This window comes from Truncatella angustata (assembly GCF_020726525.1).
Source record: "Truncatella angustata strain MPI-SDFR-AT-0073 chromosome Unknown BKA67scaffold_1, whole genome shotgun sequence".
Taxonomy (NCBI): domain Eukaryota; kingdom Fungi; phylum Ascomycota; class Sordariomycetes; order Amphisphaeriales; family Sporocadaceae; genus Truncatella; species Truncatella angustata.
The window spans coordinates 7,165,620-7,178,254 of NW_025763381.1; the positions used below are offsets into that span (position 1 = coordinate 7,165,620).

General features: G+C 49.2%; 3 protein-coding genes and 1 non-coding gene across 4 annotated transcripts; 3 read left to right on the forward strand and 1 right to left on the reverse strand.

Annotated features, from left to right (window-relative positions):
- Positions 1 to 1,421: 1,421 nt before the first annotated feature.
- BKA67DRAFT_t23 lies at positions 1,422 to 1,537 on the forward strand. Its single transcript has one exon. It is a non-coding gene; the product is annotated as a tRNA-Leu (tRNA).
- Positions 1,538 to 2,937: 1,400 nt separating this feature from the next.
- On the forward strand, positions 2,938 to 4,536 carry BKA67DRAFT_550150 (retrieval of early ER protein Rer1). Its single transcript, XM_046101633.1, has 4 exons — positions 2,938 to 3,411; positions 3,493 to 3,610; positions 3,680 to 3,985; positions 4,048 to 4,536. The coding sequence occupies exons 1-4, from the start codon at positions 3,343 to 3,345 to the stop codon at positions 4,134 to 4,136; spliced, it is 582 nt and encodes a 193-aa protein (XP_045965225.1). The 5' UTR covers positions 2,938 to 3,342; the 3' UTR covers positions 4,137 to 4,536.
- A 458-nt stretch (positions 4,537 to 4,994) lies between these two features.
- BKA67DRAFT_75073 (RNA polymerase II-associated) lies at positions 4,995 to 6,991 on the forward strand. The gene is made up of 2 exons (XM_046109412.1): positions 4,995 to 5,505; positions 5,568 to 6,991. The coding sequence occupies exons 1-2, from the start codon at positions 5,235 to 5,237 to the stop codon at positions 6,743 to 6,745; spliced, it is 1,449 nt and encodes a 482-aa protein (XP_045965226.1). The 5' UTR covers positions 4,995 to 5,234; the 3' UTR covers positions 6,746 to 6,991.
- Positions 6,992 to 7,956: 965 nt separating this feature from the next.
- Positions 7,957 to 11,499, reverse strand: BKA67DRAFT_590226 (cation transport protein-domain-containing protein; the record flags this gene model as incomplete). Its single annotated transcript, XM_046104564.1, has 2 exons — positions 7,957 to 8,043; positions 9,001 to 11,499. 2 exons carry the CDS (start codon positions 11,497 to 11,499, stop codon positions 7,957 to 7,959), a joined length of 2,586 nt encoding a protein of 861 aa, XP_045965227.1.
- Positions 11,500 to 12,635: the final 1,136 nt, after the last annotated feature.

Sequence of the window (12,635 nt, forward strand, 5' to 3'; positions counted from 1 at the left end):
ATCTTACCAAACACTGACATATATTTGTACCTAGGAGTAATGACTAATTTATCTTCAAAACACTTCATACCCCATCCTTTTCTGAATCGGGTTTTCTTCCCTGAGCCATTTCATCAAACCGAAGCCAGAGGGATGGAAATTTTGGGTGAAACAGAAGCTGTAAGCAAAGTTTAAAAATAAATCAGCTAAAATAGCACACAATCTGTAACTTCTTTGCTTTCAGGAAGTCGAGTGACGTTCCCCGAAAATGGCGATGATGCGATTTCATGGACGAAAATGTGACATCTCGATGTCATAGCGGTATGCACGTGTTATAATGATAAGCTTTCAGATCAGGATCTCTATATCACTACAAACTGGCCAAACAACTTTGATTGGCTGCTACCAAGGTGTTCGGCGCAAACAACCATCCTAAATTCGAGCGTCTACGCGTTGCCATTTCCTCTGCACCATATAATTAGCTCGATAGACTAGGCCGAACAGATACACGCTTACGCAGTATGTCAATCCTTGATGCGTGTCACCTCTATCTAAAGCTGAGTATCTCGCCTGCTAGTCATTCGGACTAAAGGCTATTTATTACAAGCTTGGTATACTGTTGTGCTACTTTTGGAATTGCATGTTTATTGTCATCTATTTAGTCTTAAATGCAAGAATTCGGTACATAGAACAATGAATTTTTCAATTGGAGCTTTTGAAGCAAAGAATTAGCATTCCGAGTTGTGTCGCTTTCCCGATTATTGGCAGAAAGCTCAACAGCTTTCCAAACTTCACTTTCAAATTTTCCTACTTGATGGTTGCACGGTCCAATGATATCAAAGCCGTACGGTGAGATAACAATGGATAGAGTGGGATACGAGTACATCATGATAGCCATCTTGTTTCCTGTCATTGGAATCTAGTTACTCGGTAACTAGTCCTATCTATGTGGTAGGCAAGCCACACATAGCCGCCGTGGAATTTAAGGCGTAGATTATAACAGCTTATGATAGCTCTTCATGAGGATTAGAAGTCGAGTCCGAATTCACAGGTAGAAGAAATGCAGTAGACGTGTTCATGTTAAACAACCATGACTTTTGCCACTTGATGTCTCATTATTATCTGGCTGTGTACATGGTAATTATGAAGGTTTGCTTTGGTCACTCCACACATGGGAAGGTGGTCTTTAGTCAATATACGGATCCGTAACGCTAACGCACATCCAAGGAACGCCAAGCGAAAGTTCAGTTGACACTTCATACTGCATTGTGTAGTTTGGGCTCGTTATTTTTAGGCATCACTTATTCATACAGTCTGCCTTGTCTTGTTTGCGCAGGTATTGGCTCGAAATAGATCGACACAGCGAGATCAGTCAGGCGCTGACTTTGTTGTCGGTTCTGATACATCATGATTACTAATAAGCACAATCTCTTCAACAAATTGGTGAGATGGCCGAGCGGTCTAAGGCGTTGCACTCAAGCTGAAGCTTCATAATTATAATACAATTACGGAATTGCAATCTGTTTCACAGGCGGGGGTTCGAATCCCCCTCTCATCATCAATAATTAGGACTAATCCTAATATTCTTTTGCATGTTGTTTTGTCCTTTTTTCTTTTTCCGCTTGGACTTGTTATAGTGCCTAATACATGTGAGAAGTATCTCGTCAAACTCTGAGGGGTAGGTTTTCAGAGTGGGTTTCCTGTGCACGGTAAGGATGCACACACGCTCATTGGTCCGACTCCCGATAGATTGATTGATTGGTTGGCTCAAAGCGGGCTCTAGTTGAAAGCCCAAGCACTGCAGTTAGTTTGTTCAGTCCTTGAGGGGAGCGTCCTTTTGTTATATGGTAATTGTCCTAACTTAGGAAACAACATTACATGCATTGCAGTATAAATACCGTTTTTCCTACGTAGTGCTTCTTTTTCAGAAGGCGGCAAGACATCTTGGTAAAGGTATGAAACCAAACCAAATCATGCCTTTGGACGGTGCCAACATATGTTACTATTGGCCCATGCAGTATGTAGTGATACGTCTATTTACAATGGTCACCACATTCACTATATTGAATGGTGCTATGAGTTATGTTGTGTCAAATGCTTCGAATGCCGCACATAAAGCCGTGAGGTAGCAGAGGCGCCACATGAGCGCAACTATCCTGTTAAAATTTGTTTGCTTCTTTGACTGATATGGTGCTGTAATGTTGTCCCACTGAGCTCATAAGAGCCTCGTGCTCACGCCTAGCTCAGGGCGAAGGCTTCGTGAGCATTATGAACTAGTCTAGGCCAAACCCCCGCGTTTCCTGGAGAGAAGAGGTGAGGGGAAGTGTTCTCCGGTCTGGAAGCAAAGAGAAACTATAAAGTTCAGGGCGAAGAGCAAATTAGGTGTCAAGCCAGCTTCGCAACTCAACGAGGTATCTTACCAGCCGCTTCGAGGTCAACGATTCATTGCAGTACCGCTTCCAAGAACGAACTAGCGATAATAGGACGTCATTCAGTGCTATCCGAAGTTCCATATCAAGCACCAACACGCCATCGAATATGGCAGATAGTATCAGCAAAGCACTTGCGAAGTGATTCATCCTGGATGTCAGTCTCAGCAGAACCCTGTTTTATACTTTTTGTGCAGGGCATGAGCTTAGAGCGTGGTGGTCCGGTAAGACAGATGGTGGGCATAAAATGCAACTATGTACGGTTGGAGTTGATTGCAATGTATAGAATAGTTCCGGGGCTCGTGGGACTTGAATTCTCATGTATGCGTATCCATCATGAGTGGAAAGTCGGCATTATAACATATATGGGTGGCCGCATTTACGTTAATCTAGACTAGACTGACCTCAGTCTAGTCTTTGTTCCAGCTGTGTGATTGCGATTTTAATCAAATTATGAGGTGAAGAAGTTGCACAGCCACTTTCTACAGCAGCCAGGCCGGGCCCCCTCCCCCCAGCTTGTGCAGTTTGGGCTAGGTTACAGCAGTATCTTATCCACTGCAAGCATGTACATACGTACTGCATGTACAGCAGTACTGACTAACCCGATGCTTTGCCCCAGGGGCTCCAAAAGGTTGGCGGCACCCCCCAGATGCTGGACAGATTTACCATTTGAAAAGTGCAGATCTCATTGGAAGTTTGCGACGCGCATTTGTGCAAAGTACCCTTTCCGTACAGTAGTGCTGCTACAGTATTCATTTCATGTTCACTCGCGCAACCTTTTATTTTATTTTTCGTCTTGCTCGCCATCACTCTTCGACCCCAGCCGCCAACTCTTTTCTAAACCTCCTGCCCATCTCAACTCGCATACGCAGTAGCTCCCGACAGCCTGTCCATTACGTTACCGTATCGTGTCGTCTCTAACAATACCGCCAACATGGAGAGCATCAACGAAGATCAGACCCCCTTCGCAGCCGTCACGGCTCAGACGTCCAAGATCCAGAGAGTTCGTCAGCCCACCATCGCCCGAGCATTGTCGCATCAGACAGGAGCAACAACAATGACGAGACTAACACTCCCTTGACAGCAATACCAAGCTTATCTCGACAAGTCCACCCCCTTCGTCACGTACCGATGGGTTGGAACAGCCAGCTTCCTCCTAATCTTCTTCCTGCGCATCTTCCTGGCGCAGGGCTGGTACATTGGTACGGCACACGCATTTAGCATTCCTTGATCTGTAGCCGTGAGTTGTGGTTGGCTAAGACCTTGTACAGTTGCCTATGCCCTCGGCATCTACCTGCTCAACCTGTTCCTCGCCTTCCTCCAACCCAAGTTCGACCCCTCGGTCGAGGCCCTTGACAGCTCCATGGATATGGAAGATGGAAGCGCCGGCGGCCTCCCCACGAAGCAGGACGAGGAGTTCCGTCCCTTTATCCGCCGCCTTCCCGAGTTCAAGTTCTGGCACGCCGCCACCCGCGCCATCGGCATTGGCTTCCTGTGCAGCTGGTTCGAGGTCTTCAACGTGCCCGTCTTCTGGCCTGTCCTCGTCATGTACTGGATCATCCTATTCGTTCTGACCAGTAAGACAAACCCAAGGCCTATTTTTCCTGTGGGCGGAAACAGGTCGCTAACACCCGAGTAGTGAGGAAGCAGATCCAGCACATGATCAAGTACAAATACGTCCCCTTTTCCTTCGGCAAGGCAAAGTATGGAAAGAGCAGCACCTCATAAGGCGTTCGATATGTGGTTTGACGTGATGATCAGTCGGTGTTGGCTTGGTCAGATTGTGCAGCGAATGGACCGAGGAGCAGGAGTACAAGAGAGGTTGGTTTGTATGCTACGGAGTTGGTTTGGGGAGGGCCTACACTTCTTGTATAAAGGATCATGATGATACGAGGCAGCGGCATGAATCATGAGCTGTACGACAGTATCGCATGTTTACTGCATCCAGTGGACTATCAAGCGTTGAAAAGTTCACAATAGAACCTGGGTCGAGGTCTGGGTCTGGGTCTGGGTCTGGGTCTAGGTCAGGGTCAGGATCAGGATCAGGATCAGGGGCAGGGAACCGATTATGATCACAGAATAGACCGTTTAATGACACGAATATTAATACGAGGTTGTTCCTGTTATACTACATTTTATTTTATTTTATATGAGACAGAAGGCGGGTCGGCTGCAACGCATTCACAGCGCAGAGTACCATGCATGCTTCAAAGATGGGAAACAAGACGACCTCAGTATCACTACATGCCAGCTGGCTCAGTGTTCTTGGAGCACTCTCCACGACTTGGAACGGATTGACACCTCGTTTTCTGCCTACAGTTGACTTGTCAGAAATGCAGATCTAAGAGATATCAATTGTAAGTCAAGAAGCTGATTTTATCGTTGAGGTTAGTTGTGTAACTGATGGCGGTGGTGGTGGTGGTGGTTCGTTCAGCCTTGCAGCGTTTAGTTAGTCGGAGGTTGAGGTAAGTTGGCGCTAAATAAAGCCTCGCAGACGACGACGCATACGCCAACTCCAGCTGCAACTGGAATTGGAATTGGAATTGAAATTGGAGCTGGAGCTGGAGCCGGAGCTGGAGCCGCAACTACAACTGCAACTGCAACTGGGACTTTTCCGCGACTCGGCCGGCTACCTGACGACGAGCTCTGCAACTTTGCGAAATCCTCATCACGTCGCGCGCCTTTCATATCTTGAGCCAACACCATCGGCTCTTCTTCTCTCGCTCACACCTCTCCCTTTTGTTTACATAGATAGCAATTTCTACTCGCAACGCTGCGCTACGCTACATTCTGCCAGCACCCACCCGCCGGCCAAACTCCCTCACGATGGCGTCCTCGTCGCGTAACAGCGACAATCGTCCAATTCACCAGGACTTCATTGCGCGCATCCGATACTCTAATGCGCTCCCTCCGCCCCCGAACCCACCCAAGCTACTCGATATTCCCAACACCGGTCTTGCAAGTGGCCAATACACAGAGCCTGGCTTTGCGTCGCGGCTCGCTCGTGAGCAGCCGCTGAACATCGAGGCCGATGCCGAGCTTGGTATGCCACTGGACCTGGTAGGAATGCCAGGCATCTTTGATGGAGACGAGAGTTGTGGGTGCCTCTTTTCATTCACCCCCCATCCAAAACGAGTACTGACACCACCATTGTTGCAGCTATCCAGGCACCTGCACAAGCTCCTCAACCACACCCACACGACAAGCCTCTGCTCAGATCTATACAACAGCTAGGCAAGCCCAAGACGGACAACGCCGCAGTCTCCTTCCTTCGCCGTACCGAGTACATCTCTTCGGCAGGCTCCAAGGCAACGGGCAGCAACCCTCTCCGCGCTCTCAATACCACCCCAGCAGCTCGCCGCATAGCCAAGCGGAAGGCTTCTCCGGAGCCTGACAAGGACTCGCCTGCCTATGTCAAGAGAAAGATCGACCAGAGCTTTTCCATTACCGAGCAGAACCTCAGGGACAAGACTCGTATCCGGCACCCTACGAAACGCAACCTCAAGCTTGTCGAAACCTACCCCTTGTTGCCCGACCTGGAGGCCTTCCCGGACTCTGGCACCTACGTCACCATCAAGTTTCTTACCAACCCCGTCGGCAAATCCACCAAATACGATTCCCGCCTTCTGAATGGTGTCTTCAGGCCCATCGCCAAGACTGACGTCGAGGAAGCCGCCATCCAGGCTGCCCGCGAGGCATATGAACTGGATCCTCAGAACAACCCTAGACCTGCCGACACCATGCACTACGACTACTACCTCAACGATACCGAATCCAACGGCAAGAAGTTTAGGCAACGATTCGACCTCGACAACCCAAACCACGACGATGAATCCCTCTACCCTCACAAGCACGATTCCGAAGGCTGCTTCCAGTTCTCCAGATTACGCGCCTACGAGACCGCCCACGAGACAGAACTTGACCACAGGTCAAAGTATGACGAGGAACTCATCATCGCCTTTAATGATGACGAATCGTCCCTGCACCAGAAGGCTGTCTACTATTATCCTGTCATGCAGCGATCTCAAATCAGGCCACAGCGTACCAAGAACATCGCTCGTAAGATAGGAATTGCGGACGAAGAGGAGCAGATCATTGACCAATTGGATATCACTGTTGATGATCCCTCGGACGAGATCAAGGAGCAGGCAGAACGTTTCAAGCGCGATCCTTATGGCCTTGAGGGTGAGGGTGAGGGTGAGGAGGAGGAGGCTGCCGACGAGGAAGTGCATCAGAATGGTAATGTCCATGAGGACACGAATGGTCGATCGAGATCTCGAACCCCTCCTGCCCACTCGGACGAAGAGCTCGATGCTGAGGGCGATGAAGAGGATTAGTAATTCCCTTCTGCTGTACAGCTAGCTGCATAGAGTGGTCGAGAAAACCGAGAGCAAGTCATCTCAACTTGCCAAAGTATGGAGTTCTGATTGGCCATTGTTCGGTAAATGCATGGGTATGGCGTGGAATTTTTCAAAATACTGTGATAGAAGAAATTGTATGAGAGCATTTACGTGATCCTTACTCTGCATGGAAGAAAAAAAACCAATCACTCGTATTTTTGGAAAGGGTTAGTTAGTGTCGTTTTCCACAGGGGATGCTCGTCACGTAAGGGATCCAGACATAAGGGTGCTGTCGAGTATTACACGATGTTGGTGGAAGAGAGGACATGGAGGTACAGCTTGCCTTGTCCAGTGAAGAAGTTGGTGCACTTTGTTACATATCACAGGAGCAGAGATCCCGGCTTTTCCCATTATCAAGTGCTCTTGCTTCTTTGAGACCACTTGGATAATTTCCTGTCAAGAAAACTCACATGTGATTCACTTTGGTACTAGACGAGCAGCTTCCGCACGAGAAGACTCCAGAAGCTCATAACCAACGCCATTGGTTCTCGAAATTTCCGCGCTTCCCAATACACTACACCACATCGAACCACCGGGGGGGGGGGGGTTTGGGAGCCTGCAAACATCATGAAGCTCGCCATTGCTGTTGCTGCTATCTCGACAGGCTTGCCCGGCGCCACGAGCATCGGCCAGCCCTAGACCATACAGGCCACGACCGCCGACGGGACGATCAAGCTCCCGGAAGGGCGTCGAGTGCTGGAACAGGGTGCCATGGTCCGCATATAACGTGTCCCGGCGATCACCCTCGAGGCCCGGATTATAGGGCAAGACCGAGACCAAGAACTCGAATCGGTGCTCGGATGGTACTTGCTAGACCGTGGCCAGTGGTGGTGGTGGTGGTCCAGTCGGAAGCACTGTACAGTAGACCTTGGGAGCATCTCGAACTGGAAGACAACAGATGGGGAAATTTTCGTGAAACCGCAAGGCTTAAAGCATCTCCTGATGTGGATGCGACCACCCATTGTATGATATTGAACTAGACTGCTAATCTCCATTCGGACCAACCGGCTACGCCCAGCGGCTTTCGGGTTTCATCATTCCATAGCACACATCAGAGACACTCTGCAAGTAGCCAGTCCTTGCCTCTGTGGATTCTTGAGGCGATTTAAGCAGGTTTACCACGCAACACTACAAGTTTATCATGTCTGTCATTGAAAGCACTCGCTCGAGGGCGCGCGCGGGACTTTCGCAGCCGTTGAGGAGCTTCGCCGTACCAGCGTAACGTCCTCGTTATTCTGTAAACGGTGAAGAGTTTGTCCTCTGGGATGTGTATTGGACGGATCATGTAAAACTGGACGGGGGCTGTGACAGAACGACCTCGGTGGCAAAAAGTGGTCAGACAGATAGAGACTTGTAGTGCGCCGGATCTCTCAAGGCTGGATTTAGGTCTTCGACTTTTGTGAAACAAAGTGTACCGTGATACCATTCTTCATTGAACCCTCCACTTCAAAATATGGGCCTTACTTCCACGTCTTTCCAGATAGTTTAGTTCTCTAAATTACCACGGCATGGTAGGACAGCAACTTCAAGACGTCTAAATGACTGCCCGGAAATACTTCCCCATGTTTGCTACCTTACATAATATAGTATTGGTTCAACGGACGTGAACACAGATTCTGCGATGGTATCCAGTCTCCCTGTGCAACACATCGGCCAGCACCAGATCATAAGACATAATTTGGCCTATTACGCCGCTGCCACAAGACATGAAGAAAAGCAAAGCTCGATCAAATCAAGTAATATCTTATGTGTTACTGCGTATGCTTAGGTAGGAAGGCATCTTGCGATGCTGTGTGGTATGTACAATTCCCCCCTCGTGTATACACTTCTAGTAAGCAGCATTGTACCCAATGCTCCCATGCTTCTATCCCTCCCATGCAACTTGCTATACAAAGACTCGCATTCTCCAGACGCCGATGCCTATTATCAAATCAAAATCACCGTGTGCTACCCAGGCACCAATGTACAGTTTTGCGCCAGAAAGTGTTGGCCAACGAACTTCGCCTCGAAACCGACGCCGCGTCTTCGCTGCTCTACTAATGCGGTAACGCTGGTTGCGTCTCAGCTCTGTGTGGCTTCGGTGCAGATCTGTCAGACTCATCTTCGCCACTGCCGGGTTCAGAAAATGTGCGTCTAAGACCATCATGCGATCTCACGAAAGAGTGGCGTCCGATAGTGTCCGCTTTAGATACAGATATTGAATTGGCAGGGTATGTTGGACCGGGATGAAGGAACGAAGTCAAGACGTTCCGGCGCTCAACACTGCGGCTACGCCCTCGAGCCAAGCTCATCGCACGTGGTCCAAGCGACACGGCGGATTGTCGACGTTGCAGTCTTGCCTCGGCTTCCTCGACCTCCTTACGGTTGAGAGACTCACTAGGTAGGAGAATAGCTCGATCCAGACCATATGGTAGACCACGATGCCGTCCGCGAATCATCATAGCAATGATCACAAGCTTACCCACGACAGAGAACTGTGAGCACAATGACGCATTGATCCCTGTGTAACCAAGACTGAGCCCCACGGTACCATAGGCACTGACAATCTCGAACAATACTGCGAACATAGAGATGTCGCCGGACATAAGGCGCGGCCCTTCGGAAATTGTGATGATGAAGTAGCCTATAAAGATATACCACAAATCGAAAGAGAGCTGACGGCGCAAATGGGCTCCAACATAGGAGAATCCGTTCTCGTTACGCTCCTCGTTCTCCTGTGTCGAGCCATAAAGACCGAGCGACTTCTCTTCGTAGACGTTTGTACGGCGAACCGAAATAGCGATGGGGAACACAGATATATACATCATGATGAGATATGATGTCTGGACCGCGGGATGGATGGCTGATAGGTTAATCACAGAGAACCCAGCAGTTCTTGTCGACGCAGCTTGAAACCAGCCGTCTAGGAATCTGATGTTGAGGGGTAGTTCAGCAACCGCGCCGGTCCCCAAGTCCAGAATGATGAACAATATCAAATCAAGCCCATTGAGAACCACGAGTATGAGGAAAAGCCACCAAGTGGCTGTCGAAGGGAAGAGCAGGGTGAAGCACCGCCTAGGATGATCTAGCAAGAAGCGAAGTTCTTCCCACAACCCTGAACCTCGAGAGACGAAAAGCGAAGTGACCCAGATGCAGAATCGTAACATGATGGGGAAGCCGGTGTTGCCAATTATGATGAGAAACGACATAGACAACAGTGGCCAGATTGCGGTGTTGAATGAATTCATGCTGTCAGACGTCAAAGTGAAGCCAAGATCCATGAAAGCCGAGTTTGAGGTGAAGAACCCCCACCAAACTCTGCTCTGGCTCGCGTTGTCGACAAACGAGCCATAATAATCATTGTTGACCAGGATCCAAGGTAGAAGGCAAAGAACGCCAAATATCCAAAATCCAAAGAAATAGCAGGTTGTGATCACTGCCAAGGTTTTCAGTGACCGATACTCAATACCACCAAGTTCCTCTCTCTGCTCTTCAGTCAAGTCCAAGAACTCCGAGTTGCGACCCAAAGTCGGCTGCCAGCTGAGGTAAGGCATGGGATCTGTGTGCTTGCCGTGAGACAACGCGGTCCTGATGCGCCTCAAGGGATTGACATGTGAAGAATCGTTGGTAGCCGTGTGATGTAATCTTTCAGAATTGCGTCTAGGTCTCCGAAATTTCAGCGCAGACATGGTCTTGGTAGCCGCTTCAAAGTCATCGTGCAATTCGGCCCTCTTGGGATGATTTTGCGGCTCTGCAATTGTGATGGTCTTCTGCCCGTCAGGGTTCGAAGAGACACGTGTCGGGTCCGAGGAGTCACACTGCGAGGATGTGATGCGATTAATATGCGGTATTTGGTCTGTTGGGCTGATGTAGTCTTCGTCGAACTGGTCGTCATCGAGCTCCTCCGGCAAAACGCCCCTTTCGGCGTCTCTAGGCCCTGGGATGCGAAGCGTACCCCGTTCTTCGTTTCGCTGCCTTTGCAGGATCGCGATATGTTCGGCTTCTGTCCGCTGGCCAGGGATCGGCACCGCATCCTCATCATGGTGAACAACATCACTCCTCTTAACCTTGTCAGAGAACTTTATGGCTCTAGGTGATGTAGGAGGGCCTTGTGTGTGAGAGTCTAGTTGTTCTAATCCTGGGTATGGCTTGTTCGTACCGTTCATCTCATAGTCGTCAAGCAAGATTCCATCGTTTGTCATTCGAGAAGCCTTTGCAGTGCCATGCATGACCCTGATGTCCCTGCCACCCACTCCACGTTCAAGATCAGTGGTATTGTTCTTCGCTTTGGACCGAGTTTTGGTGATGGTCGCCCGTCTTGATCTCGCGTCCTTAACGATTCCTTGGAAGCGTTTCTCAAACCAGTATAGACGCAGGAATACAACAGCAGAATTGATCGAAATAGGATTGGTGACCATGCATGAAAGAAAGATGACGATTTGTTGGAAGGTATTCAAGAGGTTCACATCGACCGTGTTCAAGCCGGCCTGAGTGTTGGAACCGCTAGCGAAAAACAAGGAATCGATGTAAGGCAAATCGCCTTTACCTCCACCGTAAATGAGGACTGACGCGAGAAGGGACATGCCAATGATGAGAAAATAATGTACTGTAATGAAGTTGAAGTGTGGATTGGGCGACAAAAATGCCGGTCGGAGTGTCAAAAGCCATCTTCCGACTGTCTGCGCGCCTTCCTTTAGATTCACAGTCGCCATGTTCGACGGAAAAGCTGTTGTCTGGATGCTAGATTGAAGTGCAAAGGAGACGGTCAGACTCAAAGTCAGGATGTGATGACCCGCCGTTTTGAAGCTTTAGAGTCTGTACAAGGAGTTTGGTAATCAAGCATGATAGCTGTGAACGAAATGCGGGCTATGAGAACGGTTAACAAATGACCGACACAAGACACGATTCCAAACAATCTTTGATGCAGAGCTTAGTATAGAACCATGCCGAAGAGAATGCGACTGGCGGCAGGTTCGGAATTATGCAAAACCCCTATATTGATACGGGAGCGCAAAGACAACATGGACATAGGATTCGTGAATCATAGGAAGAGGGAGGATAATGAATGCTGTGCAGGCCCTAATTCTACCCAAATGCACTCAAGTGCACCTTGGTACTAAGGAGTTGTTTGAGCATTGCTCGTTGATGTCTTGTCCCAGAAATGACAGACAAGTGACACAACGAAGAGCAGATTCCAAGGGGTAAGGGCAAGAGACATTCTGAAAACTCAAGGAAACTGCAACACTGCAGGTTGGCGACTCACCTCCTGCAACCAGAGGCCGGCGATCAAGCAAGAGATTATGCGCCTTGGTTATACGATAGCGGTTGGTGGAGTATTAGACAAGGCGCAATTGCTAAGGTTTTATCTCTCAGGATCAAAGCCAGAGCCAGAGCCGAAGCCAGCAGAACCAGAGGCAAAGCTGGGAATACAGCTGCAACTCACACGGGTCAAGTCGCGCGAACTTGGAGTTCGGCAAAACTGAATGACTAGCGTTAAGCGCTAAGAATTTTGAAGATGGTCATTTAACAACAAGTGCTGGATCGAATCCGGTTGGAGACGGAGTTGTGCTTCGAGCTCGAGCTCGTAACACGATAGCAAGTCAATGAGCCGCTGACCTTTAGCTTTGGTGACGGGTCGACCGAGGTGAAGGAATTGAAGGAACAAGTCGTTGGCAAATAGGAGATAAAGGTCGAGTGGAAGTCGAATTCCCAAGCAGTTGACAAGAAAGGCTTGGCAACAGCCAAGAATGGCTGTGAGAAACTAATCCAACTCAGCGCGGCAGCGACCGGTTCCAAAGTCAACTCAGCATCCCTTTGCACAGCGCAACGCCCAGCGAGCCAGCGGGAA

Excerpts from the sequence above, each read along its gene's own strand:
- BKA67DRAFT_550150 (XM_046101633.1), top strand. The coding sequence starts at position 3,343 with ATGGAGAGCATCAACGAAGATCAGACCCCCTTCGCAGCCGTCACGGCT. Across the intron at positions 3,412-3,492 it reads AGACGTCCAAGATCCAGAGA|CAATACCAAGCTTATCTCGA; the intron begins GTTCGTCAGCCC and ends CTCCCTTGACAG. Across the intron at positions 3,986-4,047 it reads CATCCTATTCGTTCTGACCA|TGAGGAAGCAGATCCAGCAC; the intron begins GTAAGACAAACC and ends ACACCCGAGTAG.
- BKA67DRAFT_75073 (XM_046109412.1), top strand. The coding sequence starts at position 5,235 with ATGGCGTCCTCGTCGCGTAACAGCGACAATCGTCCAATTCACCAGGAC. Across the intron at positions 5,506-5,567 it reads CTTTGATGGAGACGAGAGTT|CTATCCAGGCACCTGCACAA; the intron begins GTGGGTGCCTCT and ends CCATTGTTGCAG.